The following is a 14,660-nucleotide window of genomic DNA, read 5'->3' as shown; positions in this document are numbered from 1 at the left end:
ACAGCTTTGCATTGAAATATGCTTCGTAGTTATGTTGTTGCCTATTGCTTTTGCCACCACATTATTTTTCACTATCTGTAGGTACTGAAGTGTTCACTAGGAGCATGCTTCTGAAAACTTGAATTCATATGATTATTAATTATCCTTGTGCAAACTTGAATTCCCATCATTATTATTTGTAAATAGTAGATGAGTTGAATAAAAAATTACCGAAACATAGATTTTGTGTACCATGGCACTGCCACCATTTAGAGATGAATTTTTTTTTACGATGTGACATAATTTTATCTCCATTATCATGTATTCTTTTAGCAAGTTACTTGGAAGACCATACTCTTGAGTATATGGTTGTGAAAGAGCCAAAACTATTCAAAAGAGAAATGAAGGTTTAGAATTAGAGTTGATGCTTGTAGGTCCATTTCCGGTGAAAACATTCACAGATCATCTCACCAGAAGTTCTAACTTCAACCCACCTAACCGAAGAATATTCTTTTTCTCTAGAGACACTATATTGAGATCATACATAATTGTTCTTGATCTAGAGAAAAAGCAAAACAAGTTGCTGATTATTAATGGGTAAATTATTGCCGAGATTCATAAGTGTGTAAACCTGTGATAATTCCTTGTCTTTTGCTGAATTTATTATGTAAGTTAGGATATTAAGCTTGTGCAGCTAGCTTCATGATCGAATTGGTAGATTCGCTCTATCACCCCTGTTTACATTGTTAGACTTGAAAGATATGTTTTATATTTTCGGACGCGCGTGCACATGCAAACTTATTAGCGTCCAAAGTTTCACTTATTTGTGAATCGAAGGGGCTAGTTCATATCCAACATTCATATATTTGTTTCCAAGTGGGCTTCCACCCTCGCCAATATGGGCGCGCGTAGCAATCAAACGTACCATTAGGGTTTGTTGCTAATAAAAGTGAAGCAATCAAAGAGATGGATGCTAATTCATTACTAGCTTGGATTGTGGTGCTAAGAATTAAAGCACTGTGTCCATTCAGAGCAAGATAAAAGCGGGTTATGATGACACATAAATTCTATCGAGACAAAAGTGGAAGACAAAATGAGATACATGAACTGGATATTTGCTTTATGTTATGTTTTATGGAAAGTCGTCGTGCTGTCTCCATTCCCTTCCAGCGGGAAAATTTGTTTCACAAAGACAAATAAGGGGCGCGGCTCGGATAGATCCTTTCCCATTTTACCCCCTCATTAATGCATGATATATGGAGTAGATTTCTGCAATTTCCCGCGCTTTGGTGACCCCAGTTGGCTGGCACGCGCCCACCTCCACGGCTCCCGTGCATGCGCCATGCAAGGGTAATTGAGAACCAATACGAGTGCCTCCATTGGCAAGTTGAGAGTATGGGTTAGAGCAATGACAGATTGTGAGCCGATGCAAAAAGATTGAAGGGTTTGGAGGGAACGATGTTTTACTTGTAAGCGCGCTTAGCGGATCTGCACGTTGTGCCCCAAAGTGCGAAAACTAAATGTAAAGCTAGTAGCGTGCCACTACTTCCCTTTGCATTCGTCTTCAAGATGTTATAGTTACAAATTTTCCTCTCTTTTTTTTTGGGAGATATCACCCTGGGCTGATGATAGATAGTCTCAGGGCCGTACAGTGGCAGGTGCGGAGTGTGCAATCCTTCAGGGCAACCAAAAATTGGGGGCCTCCAAATTTAATATTGTCTACTAATTGGTTATGCTTAATTAACATCAGATTTGAAGCTCACTAAACAGAAAAAGGGAAAAAACGCACGAAGAAGGGCAAAAGTCCTGCTTGTGCTTCTTCTGTACGTGTCCATTAGATCAGACCATCACTTTCGACCACAGGTCCTAGCGATCTGCACAGTTATTCGATTTCATTTTGAAAAATACTAAAAAGATGATGCTTTTCACTAGAACATAAGATTTGATGATTTTCTAAGTACAGTAAAAAATGACATGTGTTGAAGTTATATAATTAAGTGGAATTTGGTTATGCAATCTTTTTTTGGTTCTAGGCGATGAATGCATGAATGTAGAACTAGCTACGCTTGAATGTAGAACTATAGCTACAGATCATTCTTGACGATGAGAATGCACAGGCGGTCTCCAGGCGGCCTCCGGAATGCCCAGATCTCGATGGGGTCGCCCGCAGCCAAGACGCAGCGCTTCAGCATGAAGTTCGTGTACCCCTTGCCGTTGATCGCCGTGCTGCTGCGGTGGAACTTGTTCAGCTGCAGCTCCGCCGAGGCCACGTTCTGGCCGCTCACGTAGGCGATCACCGGTATCCCGTTGAACGCCCCCACCACGCCGTCAGCCAGCCCCGCATCCCTATTATTGTTGTTGAAGCCGCCGCCAGGGATCTGGAAGCCGCACGCCATCGTCTCCTCGTTGGTGAGGAACAGGCGGAGGCGGAAGGAGGCGTCGGCCGGGATGTGGAGTCGGGCCTGCGAACCGACGTCCGATGCGCACAAGATTTTCTCCCCGACGTAGGAGAGCTGGAGATCCGACGGGAGCCCGTGCAGCGGCAGCAGCTCCTCGCGCACCCACGCCGGAACGACCATGGCGGGGACGAGATTGACCGCCATGGCCGTGACCTGGGAGATGCTCGTACCCGGCGAACGGGGTCCGCGAGGGGCCGGGATTGGGAAGATTCCGATTAGCGGCTGCACCTGGACGGCATCGTGGTTGGGGACGGGGTTGGCGTTGCCGATAATCGGCTGCTCGTTTATGGTGGGCGGCGGCGTGTCGGCGCTGCCGACGCTCTCCAGCATGACGGCATGATCGGTCTCGGCCTCCTCGTCGACGATCTCCGACGGGGCGGTGAAGAGAGCGAGATCGGAGCCGAGGCCGCTCGCCGCCGTGCTGCTTCCGCCCTCCGTCGGCTGGTTGGAAGAGCGGGACAGGCCGAGGTTGAGCTCGAGGTCGATGCCGCCCGCCGCCGTCTCCATGGCCGAACGCCGAATCACTCACTGGATCACGCAGTCTCTCTCAAACACTCCTCGGTAGTCGTTACCCTAGCTAGTGGAGTGGAGCCATGTCCCTCCTGGGAATGGGGGAATTTGCGAGATTTGTTTTTCTTTGCGGGATATGCGGCTATATGTAATACGGCGGTGGGGAGGAATGGGTAGATACGTATGTATCTCTATCTAGGGTTTCATCGTATTTGCCAAAAATAGACCGAAGGTTCTAGAGGGCCCAATCTAGATCGACGGCTGCCACCGCGCGACCTCCAGCCCAATAAGAGCCCACTCCTGTCACACCAAGCTTTTGCGCGCCACGTCAGCGATCCGGCCTTTCTCCCAACGAGCCAATCACATCGCTTCATTCCCAATCCCGCGGATCGCCCCTCCGTCCTTGGTACCAACCGAATCGCACCCGTCCATCTCCAATCGGACGCACGAAGCCACACCACCATTTTCACCACCGGGCCTTCCTTAACGCTATAGATAACCCCCACACCCGGCCCCGTCTTCCTCACGAGAAAAAATATTCCCCAATCCCTCGCCAGTTGCGTCTTTGCGAGCTCTCTCTCACACATCGAGCGTCGGAAATGTCGGGCCGCGGCAAGGGAGGCAAGGGGCTGGGCAAGGGCGGCGCCAAGAGGCACAGGAAGGTGCTCCGGGACAACATCCAGGGGATCACGAAGCCGGCGATCCGGAGGCTGGCGCGGAGGGGCGGCGTGAAGCGCATCTCCGGGCTCATCTACGAGGAGACCCGCGGCGTGCTCAAGATCTTCCTCGAGAACGTCATCCGCGACGCCGTCACCTACACCGAGCACGCGCGCCGCAAGACCGTCACCGCCATGGACGTCGTCTACGCGCTCAAGCGCCAGGGCCGCACCCTCTACGGCTTCGGCGGCTGATCCCCTCCCGTTCTGGTCGTCATATGCTTCGGATTCTTAGGGTTTATTTCGGCTGTGTGTGGTGTTTGGGGATCGATGGCTTGTACTCTGGGATGGAATTTATGGCATATGAATGAAAGGATCTGGTGTTGATGGATAACAATTGATTTGGTGTCGTAGAACCTTCTGAAGTGTGTCTGTTGCTTGGTTCCAATCATCTAAACTGTGGCTCGTTTCTTAATGCCAAACGTTCTCCGAAAAATTCGTTCGATACAGCAGGTAACTGTGGAATCCGTAAGTTTAAGCTAGCTTGGACTGCAACCGTGATATACGATCATCTGCCTGAACTTAATACGGAGTACAAGATTCAGTCACATGGTTGTATCAGTAGCATGAGAGTTTATGCAGCTTCTTTTGATGCGGTGGAAAACGACGTCTCCTTTTATGTCTAGTTCACTGTCCTAATTCAGCTGCTTCACATATGTAATTCTTGGTTTCAGCTTGCACAATATTCTGCCTCGATGGTGTCAAATTGTTTGAACTTAATACAGGATTCAGTCACATGGTTATATCAGTAGCATGGGAGATTCTTGATGCGACCTGCCTGCTTTGTGCTTTGGATCAAAGTACAATAGTACTCTCTCTGTTCCATAAAGATCTTTATGGAATGGAGGGAGATCTTTATGGAACGATTGGAGTATGTCACTTGCTTCATTGTTACTCTTGATTGTACAATGCTCGTAACTCCTGAAAACTGTTTAGGTGTTTGTCAGTATCCAGCGTCTTTTGATGCTGTGCAAAAGGACATCTCCTTTTTATCTCCAGTTCTGTTGTTTCGGATATGTAATAATCCTTGATTTGACCTTGCACAATCTTCTGCCTCAACGGCGTCAAATTGTCTGAACTTGATACAAGATTTAGTCACATGGTTATACCAGTAGCATGGGAGCTTCTTGATGCGACCAGCCTGTTTTGAATCAAATTGTGCAATAGTACGTCATTTGCTTCACTTGCATCTTACGATTACTCTGATTCAGCTTCTTCAGCTTAGGAACATACAATCTGGAGAAGCTGAATCAGAGTAATTACAGCTAATGCTCCAAGTGTTTTTGCTGGTACCTTGGTCTCTCTCACCACGGAAGAGAATTACACCCCACGCTAATCAGTAATCAGATCGGTGTCCAAAACAGAACGACAAAAAAGAATATTAAACTGCTAGAATTCACTTTGAAAATAAAAGATGCACCACAAATCATTATCCTTGGTTGCAATAGCCTTACAGAACTCACTCCTAGGTACAATTCCTAATGTCATTTGGAAACACAAAACCATCTCGCTGAATCAAGAACTGAGCTCTATCTCCTACCCAGCCAAACCACCATACTCAAACAAAAGTGAAAATACTAACAGAACCAAAAGAAGCCTCTAACCGGATCCTGAATTGCCTTAAACTTGCACCTTTCTGCAACCTACAAGCATATTGAACTAGCAGAATCTTGAATGCCTTCAATCGCAGCAGCTTTCTGCACCCTGTATAAGCTGTCTCCTAGCATGGAAGCAGCCAAAATTAACAGGCATTTGCAACTGCTGTAGGGTTTGCGTCTATCAGGGCAACACTTTTTTCAGCTACAGCCATCACACCATTTTCCACCACAGCATTTTGCTCACCTACAACCTTAAGTTCCTGCAGTCCCAGCTTTCCGTCAACTTCTTGACTTCCAGTGTTGGTAGTAAGCAGCTCTTTGTTCATGATCTGCACTAACAGTAATTTTGATCAAGTCCAGCATTTCTTACATTTTAAACTAGACAATAGTCAGGCTAGACACTAAACTCGAGAAGGATGTCATGACATAGTGCTCTTGTCAACATAAACTAAAATGTCTTCATGGTATAAAAGGCACTCATAAGACATACATACTGACAGAGCTTGCTCTCAGTATTTCAAATAGGTGCATGATAAGTGGGACTGCCATTATAATTAACTTGTATGAAGACAACACTATTTAGTGGTAAAATTCATACAAGTTTATATATGTGAGTTTTTAAGATAAAGCAAGCTGCTAGTCATGTACCTTCTCCAGCGGATGCTGTCGCTTGGCTTTTTTCTCTTGCACAATCTTCTCACGATTATCATAAAATCCAAAATCATCTAACATGGATGTCTTGCAGACATGATCCTTGAAAATCTTTAGCACCTGAAGGCCTTGCTCAAGCTTAACCTGTAGAGATAACAAGGCACAGGAAAAACCTATTGAGCAGAGTATTCCAATTTCCAAAAGATTAACATGCAAATATATTGTCAAATTAAGTTCATTGCATAGGCTTGATTACTGTGCAGATTTCATGATGCAGGCATACTGAAAAAGACTTCATGATATGCCACCAGAAATTTTACAAGGAAGCAATTTATGAAAACAAAACCTTGAAGCCTACAGTTCTCACCTCTTGGGTATCTCTGCTGTTTGTCACTGGTTTGTTTTCGTTATACTCAAGAATAATGTGCTTCAATAAATTGTTAGGAATGTCCTTTACAATGTGCCACTTGACAGGGAAACAACCAGTCCACTTGTCTTGCTGCCAGTATTCAACTGTTTTGTTAAAATCAACAGGACCAACCATTTCAGCAAGTCCAACAAACTGACCGCTGGTGTTGACCTAAAGAATAAAGACGTATAAGATCAGCAACCACTATGTAGGGTGTTGACAGGGATAAAACAAGCCATTTTAGCAGAACAATTGTTAAGAACTTACAGAGAAGAACAGGAATACAGGTGACTTGCTTGATTCGTTGTTTGCAGCTTGATAAGCAGAGTCAAGCTTTTTATTTCCGTTGGGGGTGCTTGCCCAAACATTGTACTTGATGCTCTTGTGAACGTCATCCTCACTGTATGATTTTATAACAAAAAACTTGGCATCTGAGTAAGTTTCAACAAAGTCAGCCTTATTGTACTGATCCTGCACAAGTGCATTGGAGCCATCACTTGCAGGAAGCTCCTGCCCTTTTGGAGCTGCCACAGCAGTTGCTCCCAAGCCCTGTTCATTCTTGAAGAGACCACTTCTTGGTCCTCTCTTCAGTTCATTAAAGCCCTCCAGGTTTTCGTTGCCAAACCCATACATCCCTGATCCATAGGTTTTTCCTCTGGGCTTGTACTTCCCATCTGACAGCGGATTCCAACCACCATACAGTGGGGATCCATAGAGGTGTGATGCATACCAAAGGCCAGGTCCATATGCATTTCCATTGTAACTTGAGTACATCGAACTCATGTACCCAGGATCCACTGGCGAGTTATGCTGAAGCAACCCCTGCAAAAAAAGTCTCCATTTAATCCCAACAAATAGAACATATGAACTTGCAGAGATGCAGAATATGAATGTTCACTTCGCCCTAGCAATAATTATACCACCAACAATTTATTTTTCTTTTTTGAAAAGACAACACCAACAGTTTCGTAAGAACATACAGCAAAAACAAACAAAAAAGGAAGAATAGGAGCTTTCAGACCATATAGGTAGGATCAAGCAATACACAACGATACTCATAATTGCTGAATATCCATGGTGCACGCGTTCAAGCAAAGATAGGAAAGGTACACAAAAACAGGTTGGTTGGTGGGGAACAATAATATGCAAACCAAAAAAATGACAGGCCACCAGAGAGAATCTTTTAGTTTACCTTGGTTTTAGGATTATAAGCAGCTGAGGTAGGATTGCCACCAGAGAGTTTCTGCTGCTTTTCTGAAAATGTATTACCGCTAGACCATGGATAAGCTGTGTTACCACCATGGTTCTGGTAACTAGACACACGCCCAGTTGGTTTCAGAGAGGGTGTCACTTTCTTCAGACCTTTTACACCATCAGTGCTGATTGAATTGGCTTTGGAAGCATCCAGCGACCCAGACTGCTGATCGGCCGCTGCAACAGCAGAAAGATCCTGCTGTGGTGAAGGACCTGATTTGCCAGTCTTAGACTTGTATGCTGGCTTACTGGCAGCAGTGTGTGGCTGGTTGTAAGTGGATGGGTACTGGTAATGCTGAGATCCGTAATTCTGGCCATCATGACCATATTGAGGATAGCAATACATGTCCCCATAAGCACTCTGCAAACCAAAAAACTGAGTTACTTTATTGTAATACACTTCACAGCAATGAACCTTCAAGATGCTTACATTTGGTAGTTACTTTATAACATCGATCATTAGACTAAACCAAGTAAAACCAAGTGTCTGCAAGATTTGGAAAGTACGGGACATAATACTCACAGGGGCATATGACTCTGTTCCATCCTGGCTCACATACACAGAATAGTCCCCCCAGCCTGCAAACCATGAAATGCATTGCTATCAGCAATTTTGTGGGAACACTCAACTATAGAATCACACCGCTGATGAGGGTATCACCCTTGCTGATGCAACCACTGCCACTCCTTCTCTACAACAAGTTCATTTGCTGATAAATAACAATATAGGAGCAACAAGAACAAGTTCAATGTTGATGGCAGCACAAAGAAGAAAGAAGCTACATTTGAAGATTTCAAGACCTTGAAGCCACCAAAAGAGAGAAGACTAAAGCTAAATTGGGTAGGTTGTTCTCCTCTCTTTTTGCGTCTTTGAGATCCTGAAATCTTCACTTGTAGTACCTTTCTTCTTCTTGCTTTTCTCTTGATCATGATCAGCACGCAAACTTGATGTACAGGGGAGTGGTTGTAGTTGCATCAACAAGGGTGATGTCCTAGTCACCTGCTATCACTAATTCGCTAGAAACAGACAGTAATAGACTAAATGGTGCCTTTGCTTCACCTCCATAATAATAAGGGTATGCACCCGCACCATAATACATGGCGCCGTCCTTGTAGTCCTGCGGCGCAATATTTGCCCACTGCTCAGCTGACCCCACCTGAGAGTTTGGAGATGCCACCAAACCGTTCAGGGTGGCCGAGACCTGCACCAAAATCCGAAATTCACATGATGAAACGATGCTATAACATCATTACAAGTGGCTCGTTTAAGATGGTACAGAGAGAGGACAACCGTACCTTCTTCTTCACCTCTTTGCCCTCGCCAGCTTCGCTCTTGGTATCCAGGGTCAGCTTGTGCACCAAATCCGTAGCCTCTGCAGCAAGATCGGTCAAGGCGAACTAATCCAGACATTTCCAAAATCCACAAAGCCACGCGTTTTCGCGAAATTCCAAACTGAGGAGCTAAAACTAGCTGCGAGTAAAACCCCTCAAAAGACGCGGAAAAACAGAATTCCAGACGCTCTGGTCGCAATCCCAAACCTCGTCAAAACGAGGACAAGCCCCTACCCAACCAAAAACCTCAGAGTCCATCCCCACGAGAAAAGCTCCTGCCGGATCCCTCCACACCAACAAAACCTCCCAAGACCGAAGAAACCAAACAAAGCAAGGGGAGATCCAGACACGGGCCAGGAGCACCAACACAAACGCGCAAAAAATTCGGGGAGAAAAAAGCGCAGACAAGTCCGCCGAACAGCGGAGCCGCACGGGAGGCGAAAAAAGGATACGGTCGGCGGCGGGAGCGACGGCGGGCGCCATGGAGACGACCGGCGGCGGCGTGGCGGCGCGGGGCTAAAAACCCAGAGAAACCCTAGCGCGAGGGAGGCGTAAGTGAGAGCGAGGTGGGGTGGGAGGAGGCGCCGCAACGTGTGGGAAAAAAGGAAGCGAGGGAAACGAGTGGAGAGAGACCCCCCGCGTTAAGTATTCGCCGTGGGGCTTTGGGGATTTTAATGCGTTTCCATTCCCGCTTGGATTTTTGCTCTTTACTGTTGTACGGACCTGGGCCTAGGCCTTTGGGCTTTCTGGGGAGGAGGAAAGCCCGCGTGTGTGTGTGGCTTGGTACTTGGTAGAAGTGGTAGAATGGGACTTGGAGCCCACTGCAAATGGACACGTTTCGAGCTGCAGTGGCTGGCATCGTTCTGAAAAAAAAGTTAAATTTGATACATGCCACTGAAATATTGGCGAATTCCAAAAACGTCACTGCAATTCACATCTTTTGAAAAATACAATTGAACAGTACCATCACAAAAGGAAAGCACCGGGAGTTTCATGGGCACATTACTCCTATTTCTTTCATCATGCATAAAAGTGTTCTGAGGTTCCTGGAAAATACAATGCACTAAAAAGTATATTTCCTTTCTGGTCCGGGATGCATCTGAAAAGTTCTACTGGTGAATGTTAATTTAACTTGACAAAAGCACTGGTTTTGGATACAATGGTGCCGAAGGCATAAATGTAAGACATTTTTGCTACAAGCGTGATATGGGACATGGCACCTCCAATGCTGAAATTGGGTCAGCCATGAGGCCTATAAGGTCAACCACTCAACCTTATATATTGGGATACTTGACCTTAAGCCGAATTGCTTGCGGTCGACCACATGCATATGGGAGGGTAGGGTAGATCAGCTCACGCTATATCTCGGATGTGAATGCAAGGAATAAGGGAAGTGTGGGGATGGTTAAAAGAAACTGAAGGAGAACTATACGAAGCTCAACATGGATGCATCCTTTGAGACAGCCTCACGCGAGAGAGGGAATGTCTGTGATGATAGCAGCCTCAAACTACGGCTTCTCTTTTTGTGAAAGGTGTGTCTATGGCAAACTCAACCGTTACATGATGGCCGGAATCTGGGAGCATCGGTGAGATACAATAGGCTTGTGGCGATTTTTGATGTTACCAGGTGATTGACGTGGGGGACAATGGAGGAAGCTCATCGGCCAGTAATTGCGATCCAGAGGATTCTTTCTTTATTTGTCATGATTTTGTTAATGTTATTTTCGAGCATCGTCCAAGGGAGGCCAATGTGTCGGCTCATACTTTAGCTAGTTGCGTTGAGGGTTTGTTTGTAAGAGTTTGGCATAACGATCCTTTTAGTTTTTTTGTTGCACGTAACGAGAGATGATGTAATTAACTATTTTGTGTCGTAATAGAATCCGTCATGATGCAAATCCACGTCACTTTTTTCCCGGACGGAGAGTATATATATCTGCTTGCAGTGGTACTTGTTGTCCCAAGATCTGCCCTTCGTCTAATCTCATCTCCGCCGCCATTCACGACCTTCCCCGGTATTACTCCAAGCACGGTCGACAAGGGATAACTCCAGGATATTTATCGAGGATGGAATATTATACCGACACTGGTGCACGCGTATCGCATCGTTAGCAAGCGCATCCCACTAGGTTCCCGTGATCCGCCCGAGGCCGACGCCGAAGCTGATGCAGATCCATCAGAGAGCTGCCTCGTGGACCTCAAGCCCTTCATCAGCGCCGGCATCAACGCCACCACCGTGCGGTACGAGACCACCGACGAGGACAACAAGGGCAAGCCCGTCGCCCTCGCCATCGAGGCCCCCTTGTTCCTCGCCCGCCCGCCTCGCGCCTCCTACGTCCTTCTCAGGTGCACCGGCACCTACTTCACCGACGAGCCCTTCATCCTCTCCACGGATGGCGGGTTCGTCCTCCTTAGCTTGGCCATCAACAAGGACATACCGGCTCGTCACGCGTGCTATCTCTACCACCCCTGCAGCGGCAGCGGCGTAGTTTTTTTGCATTTTTTTTCAAAAATAATTCACGAGGACATAAGCGCATTTTTTGCATATTTTTTCCAGGGGCAAAATGCAAAAATTCGAGCAGGGCTGGCATAGGCTACAGACCCATACACAAAATACGGCACCTTTGACCGTATGTGAGATATTTCGTCAAGTTCACGGACCGTAACTTTTGATTTCTAAAATACGGTGACTAAAATGAGAATCGAAACCGTGAGTGCATTTAACTCTTAAATAAATCTAAGTGTTCTTTTCTAATGGAAAGATTATTTTCCGTGTATTGTTGGAGAATTTTTACACGTATTACGCTCGTTGAAAGTCTAGTAAAGTCTTCTTATCAACGAAGCATAAAAAACAACTATCTTCATAATTGACATAACTTTTTTTTTTCACTACATATATATATGTCCTTGACCGAATCATCCTCATTGATATATCTTCATAATTGACCATTATCCTCAGTCTCTCTCTTTTCGTGACTCTCGATAATGCTACGAATGGCTATCCGTTTGTGAAAGTTGGTGTTCTCTCCCTCTGCCTGAAGTTCTTTCTTCGAACCAGAAAATTGCACTGCAACTTCCTCACGTGCAAGTCGGTTTTCTGAAGTTCATCTGTATATTAAGCCTGGCGGTTCGTACTACAAATTAAATTTAATACTACTACATTACTGATATTTGGCGATCAGTTGTTTTCAGTCTTGTTTACTTAATGATTCCAGCACCTGAGAGCATAACTGAGAGATTAGATTCATGATTTATTTTTTAGAAATTCAAGTTCTAGATATGTTTACTGCTGGATCATTGCGACCCTTTTCCCTGGAGTCTTCCGAAAGAAAAGAAAAGAAAAGAAAAGAAAAGAAAAGAAAAGAAAAGAGAGAACCCGTGCCTCGCCGGGTCTCCGACTCAGACCGCATCTCTGTTTGAGAAGTTGGGTTCGGCTATCACTAGGTCGGCCGCCCGGCGAGAAGCAAACGAGCCCAGATTCGCCGCCGCTGTCCACTCCCCGCCGAGGCGCCGTCCAGCGAGCCACCGGTGTTCCGCTCCGACTCCGATGGCCATGGGCACATCTCCTCGGCTCTACCGCCGGCTCAGGAAGGCCTCCGATATCTCTGCCGTCAGCACCACCGCCTCCTCGCCGCTCAAACGAGTACGCCACTACCCCTCCTCCCTCCCTTCTCTGTCTAAGCTATTTGGAGTTCAATCATTACAATCCCTTATTCTCTCTCGAAACAAAACCAGATGCATATGAGCAAGGAACACAACAGTTGCTGTGAGGACAGAATCAGCAACTTACCTGATGATATACTGATCATGATCCTTGACAAGCTAGATGCACGCACAACAATAACCACCATTATCCTTTCGAAGCGGTGGAAGGATCTTCCTCGACGATCACACACATCTTATGACCTTTCCAGTGATGAATTTCTCCCTCCACGCTACCACAGGCTGAAGAAAATGTCCGTGGAGGCTAAGGCCGGGTACGAGGCAGAGAAGAAAGCTCAGAATTTGACCGACATTTATCCTGACCGGTACGAACGGCTTGGCGCTGTCAGAGACCGTTACCAGCGGTGGATGGGGAAGGTCCATCTGCTCACTCCAATCCTGCGACGTTATGAGCGTCAGGCCATGCGGTGCTATGTTAAACGGGTGAATGCATTCCTTCTGGATCCCAACAATGTCAGAAACGGTCTATCCAGAAGCTGAGGCTTCAAACATGTGGGAAGAGCAGTTTCATTGATCAATGGATTACGGCAGCGATTGGCAGATGGGGTGTTGCAGATTTGGAGCTTGTCATTGACAACTTTGGCTGGCACTATGACTTCGGGCTATTGAGTGGATTGGAGAATATCCAGTTGAAACGGCTTGTGCTATCCAATTGCTATCATACCGGTTCACACTACCCTTTGGTGTTTCAGAGGCTCACAACACTCATTCTGTGCAAAGGAAGTGCGAGTATTACACGCGTTTGCGATATTATGAGAAACTGTACACAACTGGTTGATTTGAGGCTGAAAAATTCTAGTTATCCCCAAGGTGCTTTTCATATCTATGTTGCAACATCGAAGTTAAAGAATCTCCAATTGGACAACTGCAACATTGGGAAAATCTATCTAACTTCGCTGCCTTGTCTTGAAACATTTGCTTGTCGCGGTCAGCCAACCAAACTATACTATGGTGAGATGCCTCGACTCATGCATGTGAGTCTGGACTTCTTGCAAACTGGCGGTAATGGCGAGGATGATTCCTCCGGTAGCAACATGACATATCCACTAAGCAAATTCTTCAAAGGGATGCCACCACCGCTACAGTACCTTGTTCTGCAATTTAGAGGGCGTCAGGTGAGTTGTCTTTCCTGAAATGATTTGGATTTATAATAAACATTGCATCTCTTCTAAGACACTAAATGTCACTGCATCAAATATGCAGATGTGGATTGAACCAACCATCACTCACAACCAGTTCAATCTTCTCAAGAAGTTGTTGATTGCAAACATGCCAATGAACTGGGATACGTTCTGGATTCTCATCCTACTTGGTGCCGCACCTGCCTTGGAGTCACTCTATGTCCATATATGTCATTTATCGACCAAATAATCTAATAACTATTTCTTTGCCAAACACATAATTTTCGGTTTTGAAAGATTTCCATAACCATGTATTCTGAAACTCTGAATACAGATTGACAATGATTCAGAGGAGACGAGTGTTGGATCACAAGATGTGCAAGTGGAACACAGGCAGCACCATCACCTGAAAGAACTGGTGGTCGTCGGCTTCGACGGAATGGGATGGCAGACAGGCTTTGTGAAGCAGATCATGATCGCGTCACCAAGGCTGAGGCGCGTCCATCTGCTTGATGGGCACGTCGTTGAACACGAAGAACGGGAGTTCGGGGACCTGGTGATAGTGCCACGCCAGCGGGAGTGGCATGAGTGCGAGAGATCGGAGGTGCTCGAAGAACTTGCAGAGGGGATCAGCATGGCACATCTCGAAATAGTTTTAGAATGACCTCTGATAAGTTCCTTGTGCTGTTGTGTGGCCTCACCGTATCCTGTAGATGCAACGACGTCTAATTATGCTGGCTTAAAAGAAAGGAGAACGTGATTCATATGGGCATCTCGTGCTTTACTTTGCTTGATAATGCAAAGATATGTGGCTAGCTGTTCAGATTCTGTGGTTGTTCACTGAACGACGTGGCTTGGCTCAAGATAAAATTACCACTTGGATGCCTAAAATATCTCCTTTCCCCTTTGTT

The 14,660-nt window shown here is 46.0% G+C and overlaps 2 protein-coding genes and 1 long non-coding RNA gene across 5 annotated transcripts; 2 read left to right on the top strand and 1 right to left on the bottom strand.

Moving 5' to 3' along the window:
• Positions 1 to 3,458: 3,458 nt before the first annotated feature.
• LOC100838029 (histone H4) lies at positions 3,459 to 4,002 on the top strand. Its single transcript, XM_003557697.4, has one exon. It carries the CDS (start codon positions 3,548 to 3,550, stop codon positions 3,857 to 3,859), a length of 312 nt encoding a protein of 103 aa, XP_003557745.1. The 5' UTR covers positions 3,459 to 3,547; the 3' UTR covers positions 3,860 to 4,002.
• Positions 4,003 to 5,035: 1,033 nt separating this feature from the next.
• On the bottom strand, positions 5,036 to 9,523 carry LOC100835140 (YTH domain-containing family protein 1). Its single transcript, XM_010230313.3, has 9 exons — positions 9,361 to 9,523; positions 8,873 to 8,949; positions 8,637 to 8,778; positions 8,100 to 8,155; positions 7,515 to 7,937; positions 6,590 to 7,144; positions 6,281 to 6,493; positions 5,911 to 6,057; positions 5,036 to 5,591 (listed from the first exon to the last, which is right to left on the bottom strand). Exons 1-9 carry the CDS (start codon positions 9,389 to 9,391, stop codon positions 5,406 to 5,408), a joined length of 1,830 nt encoding a protein of 609 aa, XP_010228615.1. The 5' UTR covers positions 9,392 to 9,523; the 3' UTR covers positions 5,036 to 5,405.
• Positions 9,524 to 12,295: 2,772 nt separating this feature from the next.
• On the top strand, positions 12,296 to 14,572 carry LOC100845337. 3 transcript variants are annotated; one of them, XR_002964268.1, is made up of 4 exons: positions 12,296 to 12,548; positions 12,641 to 13,743; positions 13,832 to 13,940; positions 14,084 to 14,572. It is a non-coding gene; the product is annotated as an uncharacterized LOC100845337 (long non-coding RNA). The 3 variants fall into 3 exon arrangements; XR_002964271.1 differs by having other exon boundaries at positions 13,832 to 13,979; XR_002964267.1 differs by having other exon boundaries at positions 13,832 to 14,572.
• Positions 14,573 to 14,660: the final 88 nt, after the last annotated feature.

This window comes from Brachypodium distachyon, chromosome 1, assembly GCF_000005505.3.
Source record: "Brachypodium distachyon strain Bd21 chromosome 1, Brachypodium_distachyon_v3.0, whole genome shotgun sequence".
NCBI lineage: Eukaryota > Viridiplantae > Streptophyta > Magnoliopsida > Poales > Poaceae > Brachypodium > Brachypodium distachyon.
This window is presented reverse-complemented; position numbering and strand designations above follow the sequence as displayed.

Excerpts from the sequence above, each read along its gene's own strand:
- LOC100838029 (XM_003557697.4), top strand. The coding sequence starts at position 3,548 with ATGTCGGGCCGCGGCAAGGGAGGCAAGGGGCTGGGCAAGGGCGGCGCC.
- LOC100835140 (XM_010230313.3), bottom strand. The coding sequence starts at position 9,391 with ATGGCGCCCGCCGTCGCTCCCGCCGCCGACC. Across the intron at positions 8,950-9,360 it reads CGTCGCTCCCGCCGCCGACC|AGGCTACGGATTTGGTGCAC; the intron begins GTATCCTTTTTT and ends ATCTTGCTGCAG. Across the intron at positions 5,592-5,910 it reads GACAGCATCCGCTGGAGAAG|ATCATGAACAAAGAGCTGCT; the intron begins GTACATGACTAG and ends CTGTTAGTGCAG.